The sequence below is a fragment of the Schistocerca americana genome, chromosome 8 (genome assembly GCF_021461395.2).
Source record: "Schistocerca americana isolate TAMUIC-IGC-003095 chromosome 8, iqSchAmer2.1, whole genome shotgun sequence".
Classification (NCBI taxonomy): Eukaryota; Metazoa; Arthropoda; class Insecta; order Orthoptera; family Acrididae; genus Schistocerca; species Schistocerca americana.
The window spans coordinates 391,751,550-391,773,573 of record NC_060126.1 but is presented as its reverse complement, the minus strand read 5'-3'; the positions used below and the strand labels follow the sequence as shown (position 1 = coordinate 391,773,573).

At 42.6% G+C, this 22,024-nt stretch overlaps 1 protein-coding gene across 1 annotated transcript in view; it reads right to left on the bottom strand.

Annotated features, from left to right (window-relative positions):
• Positions 1 to 22,024, bottom strand: part of LOC124544874 (UDP-glycosyltransferase UGT5-like) — a 120,274-nt gene that overhangs the window by 21,188 nt on the left and 77,062 nt on the right. The window contains exon 4 of the mRNA XM_047123591.1: positions 11,248 to 11,470. Within this exon, the coding sequence (XP_046979547.1) occupies positions 11,248 to 11,470 (223 nt within the window). The remainder of the gene's footprint in view (positions 1 to 11,247; positions 11,471 to 22,024) is intronic.

Sequence of the window (22,024 nt, the reverse complement as noted above, 5' to 3'; positions counted from 1 at the left end):
GTGTCTACTGACACACAGTCAACATGCATTTAGAAAACATTGTTCCTGTGAAACACAACTAGCTATTCATTCACATGAAGTGTTGAGTGCTATTGACAAGGGTTTTCAGATCGATTCCGTATTTTTTGATTTCCGGAAGGCTTTTGACACTGTACCAAACAAGCGGCTTGTAATGGAATTGCGTGCTTATCGAATATCGTCTCAGTTATGTGACAGGATTTGTGATTTCCTGTCAGAGGTCACAGTTCGTAGTAATTGACGGAAAGTCATAGAGTAAAACAGAAGTGATTTCTGGAGTTCCCCAAGGTAGTGTTATAGGCCATTTGCTGTTCCTTATCTATATTAACGATTTGGGAGACAATCTGAGCAGCCGTCATAGGTTGTTTACAGATGACGCTGTCGTTTATCAACTAATAAAGTAACCAGAAGATCAAAACAAATTGCAAAACGATTTAGAAAAGAGATGTGAATGGTGTGAAAAGTGGGAGTTGACCCAAAATAACGAAAAGTGTGAGGTCATCCACATCAGTGCTAAAAGGAATTCGTTAAAATTTGGTTATAATCTAAAAGCCGTAAATTCAACTAAATACCTAGGTATTACAATTACGAACACCTTAAATTGGAAGGAACACACAGAAAATGTTGTGGGGAAGGCTAACCAAAGACTGCGTGTAATTGGGAGGACACTTAGAAAATGTAACGGATCTACTAAGGACACTGACTACACTACGCTTGTCTGTCCTCTTTTAGAATACTGCTGCGCGGTGTGGGATCCTTACTAGATAGGACTGACGGAGTACATCGAAAAAGTTCAAAGAAGGGCCGCACGTTTTGTATTATCGCGAAATATGGGAGAGTGTCACAGAAATGATACAGGATTTGGACTGGACATCATTAAAAGAAAGGCGTCTTTCGATGCGACGGATTCTTCTCACGAAATTCGAATCACCAACTTTCTCCTCCGAATGCGAAATATTTTGTTGACACAGACCTACATAGGGAGAAACGATCTCCACCATAAAATAAGGGAAATCAGAACTCATACGGAAAGACATAGGTGTTCGTTCTTTCCGCGCGCTATACGAGAATGGAATAATAGATAATTGTGAAGGTGGTTCGATGAACCCTCTGCCAGGAACTTAAATGTGACTTGCGGAGTATCCATGTAGATGTAGAATAACTAAAAAACCTGAAACCTTTCATTTGTTCTATAATACCAAACTTGTGACAGACATATAGAGATATACGCGCTGAAGTTCATAAGACTATTCTTAGGCTTTTGTGGATATGTATCATGAAACAGAAAGCTGCTTACATCTCTTATTAATACAGATAGCACTTTTACACTGAAGATTTGATGGAGCCCTCACTATATTTTGTACTATTAATAACATATACGTCAACTTGTTCTTACAGGGAATTCAGCCTTCGGATAGAACAACTTTGAAATCAATAAATCCTTTAAGGTTCTAGTGAACTGAACTTCTCACCAGTTGAACTTTTTATGGTTGTTAACAAGTTACTTAAAATTTGTGTTCCTGAACAATGAATAAACTCACAAATCAAAAGGTTGAATTACCACCCTTTGCAGAGCGGACATTCAGGGAGAGAGCGAATGAGTTTCAGGAAAATATCGACAGGGATGTGGAGCCATGCTGATCCCAGTGCCGTAGCCAGCTGCGCTATTCACAGTTGAGGGGATCCATGGCACGAGCAGCTTGATCGACGTGGTCCCACGGATTCTCGACTGGGATTTCATCTGCAGAGTTTGGTGTGAGGGAAGTGCTGTAAAGTCGTCCTGGTGCTTCTAGAACCGGACCCCTACACTGCCAGCCATGTGACACATTGCATTCCCTTCTGGTAGATACCATTGTGCCGAGGAAAAAACAGACTGCATGGATGGGTGCACGTAGTCCCCAAGAATAGACGCATACTTATATTGCTCCATGGACCTTCCAGAATGACGAGATCACCCAGGGAATGCCATGAAAACATTCCCCCAGATCATAACGCTCCCTCCTCTGACCTGGTCCGCAGCTCGTGGTCTTGCGGTAGTGTTCTCGCTTCCTGCGCACGGGGTCCCGGGTTCGATTCCCGGCCGGGTCAGGGATTTTTCCTGCCTCGCGATGACTAGGTGGTGTTGTGTCGTCTTTATCATCATCATCATTCATCCCCATTACGGTCGGAGGCAGTCAATGGCAAACCACATCCACTAGGACGATGCCTAGTACAGCGGTGCGGGTCTCCCGCATCGTCCCTTACACTCCTCGGAGTATAGGACCTCATCATCATCACTGATCTGGACGCTTCCGACGACTGTTGCAGGGCAGTACACGTCACCGGCCATGTAGCATAAAACGAAATTCATCTGAGAAGGCCACCTATCGCCATTCAATGGACATCCAGTGCGGTACTGGCATGAAAATTTCAGCCTTCGTCGCCGATGAACAACAGTCAGCTTGGATGCATGTACCGTTTGCTGAATGGTCGTTGAGGAGACGCTGGTAGCAGCGCTTTGGTTCATCTGAACGGTCAGTTGCTCAGCAGATGCACATCTTTTCGCCCGTACACGTCTCCGCAGCTGCCATTCACTCGTGTCATCTATGGTTCATGGTTCACTGCAGTTGCCACGGTGCCGGTTGTGGATAGTGACATTTTGCCATGCACGGTGTAGTTTAACTACGGTGGCACGCAAACAGTTTAAGAACTTAGCCAATTTGGAAACGCTTCCACCAATCGCCCAAAAGCCAATGATCATGCACATTTGCACGTCAGATAAATCGGTCCTTTCCCACGTTACGACAACGACCGCACTGTTTTCTGTAGCCACTGAGATACTTCTTTTATCCTCCATTGCCAGTGCTGCCACATGCCGTCTGTGAATGGTTGTTGAACGTTGACGTGGAACATAGGCAGTGGTCATATCAATTTGACTAGACTGTATAAATTGCGTTAAATCTTTATGTAAATTATTGCTATTTCTACTACTATTTCTGTGAACTGAACTGACAGTTTGAAAAAGAGATATCTTATTTATAACGTTTCATGAAGAAATAAATATATATTTTTTAGAGAGGGAGGAGGAGGAGGAGGAGGAGGAGGAGGAGGAGGGGGAGCAGGCAGGTGGCGCACATGCGATTTCATGAACTTTAATGAATTGCCTTGGTGTGAAGCTATAGGTACAATTTACTGTAAGTAAAGGGTCAGGGACAAGAAACTAGTGATTTTGTTTGTCGATTTTAGAAAAGCCTATGATAGTATCCATCGTGAATCTCTACTGTCAATTCTTAAAGAATTTGGTTTACATCAGAAACTTGTCAACCTCGTTGCAGTCACCCTTCGAAACACTAAAGCTAGAGTGAGGTTATGAAATGAATTCTCTGAACCTTTTGAGATCCATACTGCCCTTCGACAAGGCGATGGACGGTCTCCATTATTGTTCAATTGTGTGCTGGAGAAAATCATGCGTGAATGGAACAAGACATGCCCACCATCTGTTACAATTGGAAGGAAGATTCGACTTAACTGCCTTGCATTTGCAGATGATTTGGCGCAGTTAGCAAACAATATTGATGAAGCAAAGGTTCAGATAGAACAACTAGAAGGATTAGCGGCAAAGGTCGGATTGCAAATTTCGTTTGAGAAAACAGAAATGAAGCCCAGCTTCCCAGTTGACACATCCCATATCATACTCTGCATTGATGAAAAAATCAAAGTAGTGAAAACGTTTAAATATCTTGGTGAGATTATTACCTGGAATGTTAATGAAACAGCATCAATAGATAGTAGAACATAAAACTTCAGCGAGAGCGTAGAACCACGTGGCAAACCTACAGAAAACGATCTCTCTCAATAATTGCTAAATTTCGACATTACTCCTCCGTCGTTAAACCGGAAGCAACGTATGCAAGTGAAACACTATTCGGGTTAAATACTCAAGCAACAACTGACAAATTGCAGAAAGTTGATAGAAGAATACTCCGAACAATTATCAGTAAGAAACATCAAGTTAATGGGCAGTGCAGACTTTTGCCCAATTCAGTAGTGTATAAAGAAAGTGAATCCATTATTGATACAATGCGGAAAAGAAGGATTGCATTTTTCAGCCACATATCTCGCCTACCAAATACTAGAATCCTGAAGCAACTTTTAGAATACTTCTGGAACAGTAAAACCAAAAACATCTGGTTTAAAGAAGCACAGAGTGATCTGGATGAACTGAACATCATCACACACCAAATTCAACACAGAGAAGAGAAACTGCTTTTGAAGAACAAATACACACGGCTGACATTCAAACCATCAGAACGGAAGAAGTATGTCATATCTGCAGAAGAACGAGCAGCCAGATCACAGCGAGTGAAGTTTTGGGAAACGAAGAAATTGCTGACTCCTAAGACCTAAACTTAATCATTGTAGACTCTATTGTATTATGTTTGATTTTAGTGTCCCAATGTGGGCGTAAACTATGTAAGTAAACAAATAAATAAATAAATAAATAAATAAATTGCAGTTTCGAGTCGTTCCTAACACAAGTTTATTTCACTGAGTAAATGTCACTCAGATGCCACTGATAGACAATAGTACAGGAATACACTGATAAATGAGAGTCTGTTGATGGCCTTAACCTGGTCCACGCAAAAAACATTCACATGAGTACCAGTGTTCGCTAATAGGCGAGATCTTAACCAACCACAGAATAAATGAGTTAATTCATCATAGAAGGAAGATTAGGCCGTATGTATTCTGACTGTCATAGTTGCTGACCCTGTTGCCTACCCTTTAAATAAGAGTTTTCCCAGACTTCGTCCCTCGTCTGCTTCTTCTGATATCTGGTAAATGTTCAATATCTCGCTCCCGGTACTGGACATGGTGGAGAGCGAATAAAGCTTCTGGATTCTATATTCAGGTGGACCCAGTATTTTTATGCTACTTATCGTTTCCTTCACCTCTGGAAATGAACTGTATATTTGCCGAACATTGAACTATAACGAGCTGAATAATTTATTTCGAAGGTCGTAATAGGACAAGGGAATATAGTAGGTTCAGAAAATCACTAAGAAGTTCCAGCAAACCTTGAGAGCAGGTTTACTTTTAGAGGATCAATGCATATAAATTTCCACTTAAATAAGACTCATCGTGGTAAGGGAAATGTATCAATGAAGACGAAATCAAGAGAGATTCCGATTAAAACGACAGAGCGGTGCGTCGTGTAATTTATCTTGTACGCCATACACTGCCAAGAGCGCATGGAATTCTGGCCACAGCGACGAGTGTGACTTCGCGTGATGCCACAGCAGCTCTTTGGCATGGGCAAATGGATCGTTCCAATCTCTCTTTCCGTCTTCGAAGTTCTGCGGGCACGAAAGCAGACATCTCAAGGTCGTCGGCTACGCCTCATCCCGCTCTGCAGTGTTGCCGTGTCAGCTACCGCCACACTTCGCTGCTCTCGTGTTTTTGGTTTGTTTTCTGTGAACTCGTTCTGCTTTACTCACAGCGTGTTCCAGGACGAAGCGTCAATATTCAAGGAGGATAGGAACTCTCATTTGAAGCAAAAAGCTTCATTTGGACATATGTCCACATTTTTATTGTTTCTGAATAGAACACATTTAATGAAAATTGTTATTTACTTTCTATATTATTGTATTATTCGATACGTTGCCAGGTTTATACACGTACACACAAACTGCAATTAGTAAACATAACAAACATTTCACAAAGATAAACTGAGAAAGTCGCTATGTGTTTGTAGCATAATTGCGCTGCCCCATTGCAACAATGTGTTGCTGTTCCTTGTACAGGCTGTTTAACTACACATTCAGAAGAGAATCGGAACCTCGGAGAATACCCGCTCCGCGCAGTGTGCTGAAAACTCTGGCAAACACTCTACGATCAGGTATTCGGCGTGTCGGTAAGTGCCAGAGGTATTCTTCGATAGCAGCAGGAATACTATCATCGAAAAAGCCGTAAACGTTCATCATGCACGCATGGTCTTCATTAGTGTAGATGTGTGGCATTTTAGCCGGTGTATTCAAAACAGTTAACCATTACTTCTCTCTGATACACTCAGTCCTTCACACTGTTTCCCTCTCAACACACTGTAGACAATAGCGCATCCCAACGGGCGGGTCTAATGGCAAAATGGTTCATATGGCTCTGAGGACTATGAGACTTAACATCTGAGGTCATCAGTCCCCTAGAACTTAGAACTACTTAAACCTAAGGGCATCACACACATCCATGCCTGAGGCAGGATTCGAACCTGCGACCGCAGCGGTCGCGCGGTTCCAGACTGAAGTGCCTAGAACCGCTCAACCACACCGGCCGGCGTCTAATGGCAGAAAGACATCCTGAACAAAGAGGTTCAAAGCAACTAGGCAGGTTGTACTAGAATAAAACGTTAATGACACCACGTATGTAAGACATGTGCGCGCAGCTAGCCCAAACACAAATGTACATTATTTATGAAACTTCATTGTAGATTACCATCAGCTGTTTATTTTTATGCTCAATGCTACTAGTTTCGATCATCAGACCACTATCGTGCCAAAGCAAAGCGTAACCATCTTGACACTATGACATTTGAAGTAAACAACTTCGATATAGCTAGAAAAATGTAGCTTCTTTTAAAATAAATAATCTTCAAAAGTGGAATGAACAACTTCGATGTAGGTAGAAAACATAGCTTCTGTTACAGCAAATAATCTGTAAGAGAGAGAGATTGTTGGAGGCACACACAGAACGATCATACACGATCGTCTTGTTTGAGTCTGCTACATATCTGTGTCTTTTGGAGATTATTCAATGTGACAGAAGCTATGATTTTCTACCCAAGTTGTTTACTTCAATGTTTTGGTGACAAGCTGGTCACGCTTTGCTTCGGCGTGATAATAATCCAATGATCAAAATCGGTAGCACTGCACATAGAAATAAACAACTGATAGTCACCTACAATGAAGTTTTACAAATATTTGACAGCTGTAAAGCCCCACTTAATCACAAATTTAAATGTACACTAAATGTGTTTCATGTCTCAAAAAAATCAGGAATAGGACATATGTCCACACGGAGTTTATCATTAAAATAAGCGTTCCTTTCGTATCCCTTAACACTGAGTATTCGTCTGTAGTTAATGAGTGATCCTGCCCAACTGCAATACGAAACTGGGTATGGGGCTTTAAATGACATCGGTTTTGGATACAGAAAAAGTGACAATTGACGCATTTTTTTTTTTTTTTTTTTTTTTTCTTCACACAACCTAGGGATGTATCCACCCCAAGAGTTACATTTTTTGCAGACTGCAGATTTGCTGTGCACGGTACGCAACAGACGTGTTATGTATGTGGACAAAACTTGTGTTTCGAAAATCGTAACCGAGCGAAGTGGCGCAGTGGTTAGCACACTGGACTCGCACTCGGGAGGACGACGGTTCAATCCCGCGTCCGGCCATACTGATTTAGGTTTTCCGTGATTTCCCTAAATCGCTCCAGGCAAATGCCGGGATGGTTCCTTTGAAAGGGCACGGTCGACTTCCTTCCCTACTCCGATGAGATCGATGACCTCGGTGTTTGGTCTCTTCCCCAAACCAATAAAAAAAAAAAACAATCGAAAATCGTACGAACAAATTTACACTGCTTGCAAGAATTAGGAGAACATGAATTTGGGTGCCTGCCATTCTCCTTTGAGCGATGATTGAGAACTTAGTGTGTTACCAAATTATACCTTCATCTTTCGTAAATTAAGTACACAACAATACATCATTACATACTCGATTGTTTTATATAAACTGACATGTCCTACAGGTGTCGAAAGAAAAGTGAAAACAACCATTTATCCTGTCATAATGGGTTGTTTCCATTCAAATTTGAGAGCTTCAATAACGTGTATGCCCCTCCTGAACGTTTACCACTTCCCGACGCCTACGTAGTATGCTCCATGGAAGTCTACGGGGGTGACGCTATGGTATTCGTTCTCATTCTTCAACGAGAGCCCATGAGAGTTCTTTGAGCGTCTGTGGTGGAACAGAACAACCACGAACACATATGTCAAGCATGACCCACATATGCATGACGCGTTTAGGTCGGGACTCACCGCCGGTCTTTCCATTACTTCAATGTCCAGACCTCGCGAGAAATCGCTGCTGACGTCTGCTGCATAGGCCCTGGCCCTGGAAGGAATTCCTGGGCCACCATCTTATGTAGCAAGCACCACATTATCCAACAGCATATGTTCGACGTACTGCCTGGCGGTAAGGCAACCATGGACAACGACAAGATTCGTATGGCTGTCTACAACTGAAGCCTCTCCACAGCATCACGGAACCTTCGAAATCTGTCGATTTCCTGGGCAACATTTGGCAGGTACCGCCCAACACGGGTTTCCACACATGAACACGATCATCACCTGTCATCAGAGGATATGTGGACTTAGGAAATTGGCAGAACTGAAGGCGAGCTACAAGATGATGTCGTGTCAAGCGGGATACTGTAACAGGACGTCTGGATCACACGGCATTACAGTCAGATCGCACAAAGTGCCTCCAGCGCTCTGACGTTATCCGTACGACACTGCAACGCAGAGATGTCCAGATGTCGGTCTTCGCGTGTTGTAATGCTCCGACGGCTTTGTCCAGTTCGTCTTGTGTGCTGCCTCGCTATAGCGTATCCACAACCTATGGATGACACATGGAGAGGCATTGGCATCTGCAACAATGGACCGATAGTCTATACTTTCTGGATCAAACAGACAGCCCTTGCAACTTTCATTGCATTAAGATGTCGCAGTCAGTGTGCTTGGTGGAATACAACGTCCAAAAATGACAACTGCCATCTGTGTACCTCAATAAAAACACTGAGACACTGGTACTCACATCCGTCTCAGGAGTCAACTGAGAATGTGATGCGTAACACTGCCAATAAAAGGCAAACGATTTTGATTTTTGCGTACAGTGACAGCGAAGATCTCAAGCCATACAATAAGGGTACAGGTGCCGCCTGCATCAAAACAGATCGGAAAGACACGAATGCCACACTAATCCCTTACCAGCATTTCGATGCTTGTAGACCCGCATCGGAGTCGCACTTCGTTGCATATATGCTGCAGCAACACCCTCAAATGGGAACTTTTTGATCGCCCTTTGTATCTCAGAGCTTCCATCAACAAAACGCACCAACGTATCACTCTCTATTACAGACAGAATGATCATAGAAACATCTATGGCGTACCAGGTAATGTGACCATAATATGCATCCAGTTTCCATGAGCTGTGGGCGACATTTCAGCGATGATTGATGAAGCCGGCTCCCCAACTCATTCAGTGTCTCGTTTAGTCATTTCCATGCAGCTTGACCATCATCATTTAAGAGGAAGGCGTCCATTCAGTGAGAGAAAGTCCCTGTCGGTTAGCACCGCTACTGCATCGTCTAACCGTCAGTTGTATAAGGCTACTGGTAATAACCAAGACTCAAAATGATCCATACAGCTAGCACGAATGAAATTGAATTGTTCGCCCTTCCCCTGTTCGCACATTCGTTGTTCCGAGGCGCGTATGGTCTATCCATGCGACGGCACCTAATGACAAATGTTAGCCCATGGTTATATTAATGCTGGTACGTCACGAAGGAAGTGATATATCCACCCTACATTGTTTCCATGTTCGATTAATACTGTTCTCTTCGATAAGATTTTCCATCTGTAGCTAATTATCCTTAACACAATTGAAAACCATGTCCCGAGTACTTACGAATATATCGAAGTAATCAACTATGTAACTGCTGTGTACTCTTTCTTGCTCTGATATGCTTATACAGGGTTAGTCAGCTGCCCCTAACTATGGGTTTTATGCAACCCACAACACTTTCAAAAACCACTTGCGTGATTTTCACGTTCTCTCGTTCGCCACACGCAGACTATATAGAAAAGTCAGCAGGACCTTTCTGTAGGTAATTTAATTTAGTTGAATTTTGTACTGGAATACGTTATCGATGGATGCCACGGTTTTCGACTTCTACACGTACACCTGAATTTGCAATGATACTCCGAAAATCACATTTAAGTGTCTGGCTGAGGGTTCATCGAACTACCTTCAGAATGATTCTCTATCATTCTAATCTTTAATAGCGCTCGGAATAAACGAAAACCTATATTTTTCCGTGCGAGCTCTAATTTCCCTTATTTTATTTGCACTGAAGAGCCGAAGAAACTGGTACACCTGACTAATATTGTGGAAGGGTTCCCACGAGCATGCAGAAGTGCCCCAACACGACGTGGCATGGACTCGACTAATGCGTGAAGTAGTGCTGGAGTGAACTGACTGACACCATGAATCCTGCAGGGCTGTACAAAAATCATAAATCCGTAAATCTCTTCTGAACGGCACGTTGCTAGGCGTCCCAGATATGCTCAGTAATGTTCATGTATAGGAAGCTTGGTGGACAGTGGAAGTGTTTAAGCGCAGAAGAGTGTTCCTGGAGAAACTCTGTAGCAATTCTGGACGTGTGGGGTGTCGTAATTGCCCATGTCCATCGGAATGCACAGTGAACATGAATGGATGCAGGTGATCAGACAAGATGCTTATGTACGCGTGACCTATCAGGGTCGCATCTAGACGTATCAGGGTTCTAACCACTGCACCACCTCGCTCGGTCTGAAACTTCGTATTGTTTATTGGACACATATTTTGTAATGAAATGCAGTCAGTGTGGACCGATATTTTATTTTATTAGATTGGGGAACCTCCCTCTTATTGAGATCATTAATGCTTTTTTAAACAACCAACATCCAGGACTTATTTTTCGGAGCCACACTTTTCGTCTCCTTATTCCATTGCACAACAATTTCATTGCCGCATATGAATCTGAGTGATCTGCCTCTCGAGAGGTCCAACTGATGCAAATCGTTGTGACTGCAGAAAGGTGTCTCCAGATCGTTTGGCGTCTTTCAGCTTCTTCTTTGCAAACTAGAAGAAAAACTGAATTACATGTGTGCTAGTAATCTCTATTTCCTTTTTTCAGTATCTGTCGTTTTCTCCAGATCCTTGTGTGATCTGTGAAAATGATCACAAATTTTACAGTCACAGGAAAATTTGAAGCGAAATCAATCGCTTTAAAGTGACAAGCTTTCGGTAATCCAGAGGAATGCTGTCTAAGTGAATCAGGCCTGTACAGTCATTTCCATCTGAGTTTTTAGTTTTATACTCTATACGACCTCTTCATCTAGCATCTTATCAATCTTCCGAAATGTACTTACCGAGTATGTCAGCCTGCGGCAGCCACTTGGAAATCATGACGTTGTCCGGCTTCCCAGGCAGATTGTCGTCTTCGTACTTCCAAAGGACCCTCTGCTTAATGCGGGAGAAGACCTCAATGAAAGCCTTTTTGTCCTGCGGCCTCAGGTCGGTGCCTTTGATGTAGCTGCCCAGGCTGAAGTATATCACCCCGTCTGGAGCGTCATCGAGAAACTTTTGCAGGTCCTGTAGGAAAACAATTACGGTAGAAATGTAGTTATAAAATCGCATCATGTATTCTAAATTCAATACTTTCGACGACAAAAGAAGTTGTGATGTATAAGGTTAGGTATAATTTGTAATGTAGAACAAGACAGAGAAATAAATGAGGATATCAGGCAAAAATTAAACATATTTTATCGGATTTATTAAATAATAACAGGGACAAATGAAAAGAACATTTAACAAGAATCTAAGGAAAAATATCATAAAATCTCTATTAAACAATAAGCCGAAACACAGGACGTCCGTCTACATCCACATCCACACACTGCAAGCCGTCTTACGATCCGTGGCGGAAGGTACTTTCGTACTACTGTCATTTTCCGCAAATGAAATGTGCGAAGAAGTTACTGTCGGTAACCTCTCTATTAACTCTAATTCCTCCCATTTTCTTGTCATTTCGCTAGAAGAGTGTGGAAAAAGTAACATGTTGCCCGATTCTTCTTTGCACGTTCGCTCTAAGAATTTCAACAGGGATCCTCTCCATGATCTGCAGCGTGTCTACACCGAAATGCCCTATTCTTAGGGGATGTTTAAAAATACTAAATCTTCCTTTGTTTCAGATTGATTGATAATAGTACATGTAATCGTATTTTAGTGTATTATGCAAGGTGAGCAACGATAAAAAATTCTTACTTTAAGTTTTGAATACCACTTTTCTTCTGTTCATCGCGTTGTTAGCAGCCTTAGTTTAAGTTGATATTTTTTACTAGAAATACGTATTGCATTTGACAATGAGCGTCTCCATAATGCGCATTCACGAATCCATGTTACGTCCGAACTATGACTTGCGCCGTAGCAGCTGATCGAAACGAATCGCGCTCGCCAGTGAGTTGTCAGTGCCGGAAGACAAACAATAAGACATTCCCTCTCTCACATCCTCTAATCCGGCAGTGGTCGAGTTACGTATCCCTCTGTCCGTAAGGGCAGATGTACGGCAAAATTGCGAAAACATCCGAATTTTTTCATTGCGTAATTTATTAGATCGATTCTTTAAGAACAATACCGCAAAGTTTCATAATCGAATTCTGGTTAGAAATAGCCTAGAAGTCGTCACTTGCTGTGGTGTGATCCACACCTTCTCTAAATTAGAAATTTTTTGTGTCTTAATTTTTCGTTCACGTAATCGAAACGAACTAGAGATGAGTCTAGAAGGCTGCGAGAAAGATCATCTTTGCTTGTTCCTATGTTTACAACGTGGTTTTTATAAGATGGAAAGCCACTGGGAGGTTTTAACAGAGTGACAGATAAAGAAATTCACGCTTTACAAATATATTATGGAAAAGCTATCAGGGATAACTTACATAGTGTGACAACACTGCAGCGAACAGTGTGGGCAAGGTTCCTTCACAAACTTTCTACAGATGATAATTCTCAACATTCCCTTCGTGACATATTGTCGTGCAAATATCTTAAGAAAGAAGCCAGTGGAAAGCATATACCCACAAACATGGTTTGATACCTGCTGTCTTAGATGTTATAAAAGTAACTTTCAGATACCTAGTCAATCCTGAACGACTGAAAAATGTGTACTTGGAAAAAACAGAATACAAATGAGAGCTAAAGTCACCTTATATGGATGCGTTGTCCAAAAAAAGTATTTGTGCCCTCAATTATTGTAAAGACAGCTGCATGTGAGCCTGTTAGTTAGTATTAAATAGTGGAAATGTAACTAGGATTAAGTGCCTGCAGGGAATAGACTTAAGAATTACTTTCTGAATAATGCCTTGCAACATTTTTCAGTTATCTTAACTATGAGGAAAGTTCTCCTTTAAAATTTGAGAGAAACAGAGCTGTCCCAGGTGAAACAAAGCCGAAAACTTGATATCAAAACAATTACCTGAAAAAATCTGTTCCACTTGTTTTATGAGCCTCTTATGCAGACGTGTACTGTAAAATTCGTTTCATTGCTCGATTAGTTTACGAGAAAAGGTACATTATAGAAATAGTAGTAATAAAAAACTCAAATCCTAATAAAATTTACGTCGATGTGCATTTTAAAACAAAAATTGCACGGAATATCAACCATTTCGTTGTATACAATAGTCTCAAGATTTGCTGTTTTAGCTGTAATACACTACAGGCCATTAAATTAGCTACACCACGAAGATAACGTGCTACAGACGTGAAATTTAACCGACAGGAAGAAGATGGTGTGATTGCAAATGATTACTTTTTCAGAGTATTCACACAAGGTTGGCGCCGGTGGCGACACCTACAACGTGCTGACATGAGGAACGTTTCCAACCGATTTCTCATACACAAACAGCAGTTAACCGGCGTTGCCTGGTTAAACGTTGTTGTAATGCCTCGTGTAAAGAGGAGAAATGCGTACCATCACGTTTCCGACTTTGATAAAGGTCGGATTGTAGCCTATTGCGATTGCGGTTTACTTATCGCGACATTGCTGGCCGCGTTGGTCGAGATCCAATGACTGTTAGCAGAATATGGAATCGGTGGGTTCAGGAGGGTAATATGGAACACCGTGCTGGATCCCAACGGCCTCTTATCACTAGCAGACGAGATGACAGGCATCTTATCCGCATGGCTGTAACGGATCGTGCAGCCATGTCTCGATCCGTGAGTCAACGTTTGCCAGACAACAACCATCTGCATGAACAGTTCGACGTTGTTTGCAGCAACATGGACTATCAGCTCGGAGACCATGGCTGCGGTTACCCTGAACGCTGCATCACAGACAGGAGCGCCTGCGATGGTGTACTCAACGACGAACCTTGGTGCACGAATGGCAAAACGCCATTTTTTCGGATGAATCCAGGTTCTGTTTACAGCATCATGATGGTCGCAACCGTGTTTGGCGACATCGCGGTGAATGCACAGTGGCATGTTATGGGGTGCCATTGGTTACACGTCTCGGTCACCTCTTGTTCGCACTGACGGCACTTTGAACAGTGGATGTTACATTTCAGATGTGTTACGACCAGTGGCTCTACCCTTCATTCGATCCCTACGAAACCCTACATTTCAACAGGATAATGCACGACCGCATGTTGCAGATCCTGTACAGGCCTTTCTGAATACAGAAAATGTTGGACTGCTGCCCTGGCCAGCACATTCTCCAGATCTCTCACCAATTGAAAACGTCTGGTCAATGGTGGCCGAGCAACTGGCTCGTTACAATACGCCAGTCACTACTCTTGATGAACTGTGGTATCGTGTTGAAGCTGCATGGGCAGCTGTACCTGTACACGCCATCCAAGCTCTGTTTGACTCAATGTCCAGGCGTATCAAGGCAGTTATTACTGCCAGAGGTCGTCGTTCTGGATACTGATTTCTCAGGATCTATGCACCCGAACTGCGTGAAAATGCAATCACATATCAGTTCTAGTATAATATATTTGTCCAATGAATACCTTTTTATCATCTGCATTTCTTCTTGGTGTAGCAATTTTAATGGCCAGTAGTGTATTTTAGAAGACATACATGTATATGGTGGCAGAATAAATGAAGGTCAATTCCGAACCTTGCATAAGAGTCTTATACATCGTAATGGGAAGGTGAATATGACACCTAACTAACTTTGGTGGTAATGAGCATATTTGCCTGTAAGTATGCAATGCAATGGGGATGACAATAGATGGTGGTAACACACCGCTCCTATATTATGGATGTCAATGAGCAGAAGGTGATACAAGCAGCGAGAGGAAACGTTTTGTGTGGAAGGAGGTGCGGGCAGAAGCAGAGGCCGCACCACGGGAAGCACCGCGAAAACAACCGCTTAGGGGGCATCCCACGGTGGGAGTCCGCGGCCGGACAGGTGGCACATACTGGAGAGCAAGTAACGGGCCACCAGCAGTAGGACAGAAATAAGCTTTAGAAAACTGCGTTTTGGATTTCGTAAAGGATGCGAACAAATCCAGTGACACAGTTGATCATGTGAACAGTGAGTGGCACACACGTGGTGTACACATGTAACTTTTAGGCGTCTGGAGCAGGCACAAAACGTCTGATTGGCGGAAACGAACTAGGAAGGAGTAAAGGGCCAAGATTTCGACGCAGTTTAATGGCAGGGCCCTTGTGATTGGCATAGTTTCCACACAACTAAGAGGAATGCTCGTATTGGTTGAAAAATACCATGACGTGGAAAACGAAAGAACCCAGTAGGGGAGACAGATCGGCTACGAGAAAGACAGGAGCGGAAGTTTTGGGGACTCTTCTCTGAACTGGCATCAAGTGCAGAGCAGGGTGCATAACGCTTTGTATGACACAGAGGACAAATTTGTGTGAACACTGCGAACCAGCCAGTTAGTTAATTGTTCTTGTGAGGCCTGAGAGTACATTTTAATACGCACACTGCTCCAGCCATGCGCATGCACATCGCCGTATTCCAAGACTAGGGATGACTACATGTTTTCTCGCATAACAAGAAACATATGGAGAGTTCCTGCTGGAAAAATCAGCAAAGACTTAGACTTTATAGGAATTTCAGAGGACGAGAGAAGCTATTCAGGCGACAGCTCATCGCAGCTAAGGTAAATACCACGAGCAGAGGTGTAAACTTGTTGGTTCACTAGCTTGCGTCCACTGTAAACTCGAGCGACCTTGGGTAATCTTTTGCTCTAATTGTCACAAAACTAACCATCCTCTGTAGACTTGATTGTCGTCCTGAATAGTACCGAACTTTGAACCGGAATTGGATAATTTATCATAGTACTGGCCAACATCATGATGTAGTCGTAAGAATGATTTTGTAAAGAAACTTCTAGTTAAAATTTACTATTGTTGTGTTTAGGATTATTTCAGTTTCTGAGGACAGGATGTTATTTCAGTTTCTGAGGACGGGATGCGGGTTCGTTTGATAACTGTCATAAAATTGTCACATTGTAAACTGTGTAAATAAGTGTATCTCTGTGAAAAGATTGCAACATTAAACCAAAATATTTACAGCTAACACAGTTGTTCTGTCCTCAAAACCTTACACATGTTTAAGTACAAGAATGCGTTTTGCCCTACGTCTGTCTTTACTGGTAAGCGGCCAGCTGCACTTAGCTCACCACAGAAATCAACAGCGTCAATTTAAATGCAGCACATCTTAAAATCCTGCATGGACTCTGCCGCGCCATGTGTCCACAACGCCACCATGCGCCATCCAGCATCGCGATGGGCAGTTGTATTGTTCTGGCTGATCAGAGTTTTTTTGGATACTGGCTCAAGGATGTGTTGCGGATAGAGTTAGCAGTAAAGAAGTAATAAATTAGAACGTAATGGGTGATGCTGAAGTCCTACCGCATGAGCAGTAAAAACGTAGGAGTCGAAAAACTTTCTACCTTCCTTCATTTTTTGGTGGTGATTGGGGGGGGGGGGGATGTTGTCCGCGAGGAAACGTTTTAAAGAAGCTTCCAAATTATGTTAAAAATTTGCTCAAAGTCGCCAAGTGCTGTCATTCTCAAACACTGGATTCATGTAATCTGGGTAATTTGCGTGCTGTGAGTTGCACTGCCTCAGGGCATATACACAGTTCCTGACTGTCATATTGTGTATCTCTTTGAGATAATGATGTGCCTCACAATGAGTAGATTATGGCAGAATTTTAAATTCCTTCAATGATTATAAGAAATACCGAAAACCAAATGTCATTGTCCCTGGAAGCCTTTAGATAGGCACCATGCAAATGAATTCTGTAACCATTTTAGCTGTTTAGTAATGTAGACACTTGGAGGCGGCGATCTGATCTTCTTGATGATAGTGGTGATGATAGTGATGATAATGATAGTGATAATGATAATGATGAATGTACAGTACGTAAATAATTTGCAGACGATGTCTTTGTATTTATACAACTTTTTTCTGTTTTTAAATTTCAGCAGCTGTTTGTTATTGAGAAAGCTATGGGAAAGGTTTGAACAACAACACACTCCCGTTGTTGTATTGGAAGAGCAGGTCCTTTCAGACAGCTAGCGTGATAGCCAGATCTCACTGCCATGTCTTTGTTCCGATGGTATTCCGTAAAGTCGTCATCGTGCGTGAACCTTGCAGTAACAGAAGGGGAACTGATTGTTAGGACACTGACTATATTGCCCCATTTTAGAACATGCAACAGAAGTATTTTAGAGTGTGCGGAGAAGTTTTATATACCACTGACATGCGTGCACTGATACTGTTGGTCGTGACTTGGAACAATTGCACCATTTTACCTCGCCCGAAAAGCGTCTGCCTTCTCCAAGCAAGCATATGATGTGTAGTAGAAGACTCGACCTCAATACCAAAGAAAGACTTCAGACTTTTCCAATGAATTTACTGTAATTATTCCGCCCCTGCCCCCCCCCCCCCATCCCCCGTGATTCGTGGACATTGCTGTAGTGCGAGTGGCTCGCATGCTTCAACGGTACAGATAGTCGTATCATTGTTGCAACCACGACGGAGGGGTATCTGTTGAGAGGACAGACAAACGTGTGATTCCTGAAGAGTGGTAGCAGCCTTTTCAGTAGTTACACGCGCTGGATGACTGACTTATCTGTCCTTGCAAGGTCAATCAACATGGTTTTCCTGTGACGGTAATGCGAACAGCTGAAAGCAAAAGGAAACTACAGCTGCTATCTTTCTCGAGGACATACAGCTGTAGTGTATGGTTAAATTATGATGGCTTCCTCGTGGGTAAAATAGTCCGGAAGGAAAACAGCTCTGCAGGTGGGGGCTACTCAGGAGCAAGTTGTCATCAGAAAAAGCAAAACTGGCTCTGTACAGATAGGTGCGTAGAATGTTAGATCGTTTAATCGGCTAGGTAGATTAGAAAATTTAAAAACAGAAGCGAACAGGCTGAAATTAGATATAGTATGGATTAGTTAAATTGGTTAGCAGGATGAACAGGACTTCTGATCAGGTGAGCACAGGGCTATAAATACAAAATCATATAGGGGTAATGTAAGAGCAGGACTAATAACGAATAAGAAAATAGGAATGCAAGTTGGCTACAACGAACAGCATAGTGGAAGCATTATCGTAGCTTCGATAGACACGAAGACAACAGTTGTACAAGTTTAAATGCCAACTAAGTCCGCAGATGGAGGAACGGAAGAAATGTATGATGAGAAAAAAGAAATTATTCAGATGGTTAAAGTAGAGCAAAACGTAATTGTGATGGAGGATAGGAATTCTATAATAGGAAAAGGAAAAGAAGGATAAATAGTAAGTGAATTTGGAGTGGGGAAAGGAATGACAGAGGAAACCACCCATTAGAATTTTACACAGAACATAATTTAAACATTCCTAATTCTTGATTTAAGATTGATTATATAATAATACAGATTTCGAAACTAGATTTTAAATTGTAAGACATTTCCAAAGGCAGATGTGGTCTCTGACCACAATTTATTGGTTATGAAATGCATATAAAAACCGAAGAAATTTGCAAAACGGTTAGAAATAAAGGAGATGGGACCTGGATAAACTGAAAGAACCAGAGGTTGTTGAAAGTTTCAGAGGGAGCATAATCAACGAATAACTACAAGTGGGGAAAGGAATACAGCAGAAGACGAATGCGTGCCTTTTAGAGATGAAATAGTGAAATAACACAGTATCAAATAGGTGAAAAGACAAGGCCGGGTAGAAATTCTTGGATATCTCAGGAGATACTTCATTTAACTGATCACAGCATCAAATATAAAAATGCAGCAAAATGAGATTGACAGGAAATGCAAAATTGCTAAGTGGGAATGGCCAGAGGTCAAGTGTCAGAATGCAGAAGGATTAACTAGAGGAAAGGGAGACACCGCCTGGAGGAAATATGAACAGACGTTTGGAGAAGAGAAAAGCAGCTATATGAATATCAAAAGCTCAGATGGGAAACCAACACAACGCAAAGAAGAGAAAGATGAAAGTTGGAAAGAATACATAGAAGTGTACAAGTGTGCATGGACCTCCTGTTTGGAAATGACAGAGAGTGTAACTTTTAAAGATTTTTACTAAGACCAGTTTATTTCCTTGAAAGGTTCCCGGTACTCGCCGAGAGCTAAGAAGTTTTAGAGACGGTCCGCGATTTCGGCACTTGTTGCTGAGCTGTCATTGCTAAAAATGGCTCTGAGCACTATGGGACTCAACTGCTGAGGTCATTAGTCCCCTACAACTTAGAACTAGTTAAACCTAAATAACCTAAGGACATCACAAACATCCATGCCCGAGGCAGGATTCGAACCTGCGACCGTAGCGGTCTTGCGGTTCGAGACTGCAGCGCCTTTAACCGCACGGCCACTTCGGCCGGCTGTCATTGCTACCACGGTAAGACTGCTGAAGAAGGGACACCTTAAGGTGGAGATTCTTCACGATTCTCGGCCAATAATTGTGCAAAGATGGGTCACGTGGTGCCTGAAATGTCGCGCCAGGGAGCGCAGTCGGTGGCTTCACTCTCTCGCTTGATGGCCCTCGACTAGCTGCGGTAGCACAGCGCTTGTCGAACTGCGGCTCGCGGGCCGTGGTTCTCAGCTGTATTTTATAACACGCATCAACCAGCTAACATCCGAATCGAATAACGTCAACTAAAGTTAATTCTTAAGAGCGTTTTTCCTTGCTCAATGACAATGAAAGATACTTGGAGAGACAGTAATATTTTAGGATGTGCTTAATTTTAGTTGATGTTTGTTAATTCTGCCGTGAATAAGCAGAGTTTGCCGCTCACGTCAGGGGTAGAGATGTATGTAGCGCGACCACTGCAGGGTTAACAGAAGCGAAAGATGGAATATTTTATTGTTTGTCTTCCAGTGCCGACAACTCACGAGCGTGTGCTGCTAGCACCGATCAGCTACTATTGTAAAGATGTCATACGGAAGCAACAAGGATTCGTGAATGCACATTATGGAGACGGTCATCTTCAAATGAGGTACATGTTTGTAGCAAGTGACATGAAATCAAATTTTGGCAGTTGTAATGCAATTCTTTCTTTCTTTCTTTCTTTCTTTGTCTGAGCCTTGTCCCACAGTTACGCAGGGTCGGCCATGGTTAATCGGATATGGATGGTAAGTTTAAGGGGTGGCCGGATGCCCTTCCTACCGCCACCCCGTACCGTAATAGTGCGAATGTGTTGCAAATCTCCGCGAGTCGTGTAACTGAGGCGGAACGTGGGGACCAGCCCGGTATTCATATAGGGGGTTGCGGAAAACCGCCTAAAAACCACATCCAGGCTGGTCGGCACTACGTCGTTAATCCGCCGGGCGGATACGATCGGGGTCCGGCGCGCCCACCCGAGTCCAGGAAGCAGCGCGTTAGCACTCTCGGCTACCCTGGCAGGTAGGCTGTTGTAATGCAATGCAACGAGTAAAAGGAAAATGACATTGAAAGCATTTTATAAATGTTTGTGATCGTGTCTCATTTTGCAACACCTGTTTCATTAATTATTATAACATATTTATGTAGATTACCAATTAATAGTAAGATCGTCAGGGGACGGTGTGGTAAAGCGGACAGGAAGGGAGAAGTGGCAATTGTGTATGCTTTGCCCCGAACAGCGCTGATATCTGCCACGAAGGTGTCGAATTAGCTCTAATATACAGGGTGATCAAAAACTCAGTATAAATTTGAAAACTTAATAAACTACGGAATAATGTAGATACAGAGGTAAAAATTGACACACATGCTTGGAATGACTTTGGTTTTTTTTTTATTCTAATAAAACCCCAAGTTCACAAAATGTCCGACAGATGGCGCTGGACAGCAAAACTGCTACTGTGACGGGTGAGAGGTACGCCGATATGTTACAGAATCGCATCACCCCCAGTCTGGCTGATAAACACCTGCTGGAACGAACGATGTTTATGCAGGATGGCGCTCCACCCCATATTGCTAGAAGCGTGAAAGATCTCTTGCGCGCGTCGTTTGGTGGTGATCGTGTGCTCAGCCGCCACTTTCGTCATGCTTGGCCTCCCAGGTCCCCAGATCTCAGTCCGTGCGATTATTAGCTTTGGGGTTACCTGAAGTCGCAAGTGTATCGTGATCGACCGACATCTCTAGGGATGCTGAAAGACAACATCGGACCCCAATGCCTCACCATAACTCCGGACATGCTTTACAGTGCTGTTCACAACATTATTCCTGGACTACAGCTACTGTTGAGGAATGATGGTGGACATATTGAGAATTTCTTGTAAAGAACATCATCTTTGCTCTGTCTTACTTTGTTATGCTAATTATTGCTATTCTGGTCAGATGAAGCGCCATCTGTCGGACATTTTTTGAAGGTTTGTATTTTTTGGTTCTAATAAAAACCCCTGTCATTCCAAGCATGTGTGTCAATTTGTACCCCTCTATCGACATTATTCCGTGATTTATTCAGTTTTCAAATTTATACCGACTTTTGGATCACCCGGTACATCGTCATTGTTGTCAGTGAGATTTTTGAGTCGTTTGATGTAAGGTAAGTCATTTACATTGTTCTTGTTACCTCATGTGTATGGTGGCTTTTAATTTTTTACCGTTCAAAGTTTAAACAAGTTCCTTTGCTTCCAAATTGTCCTTGTTATTTACCGCGGATTGATAGTTTCTTGTGTGCATCACTAATGCATACACGGC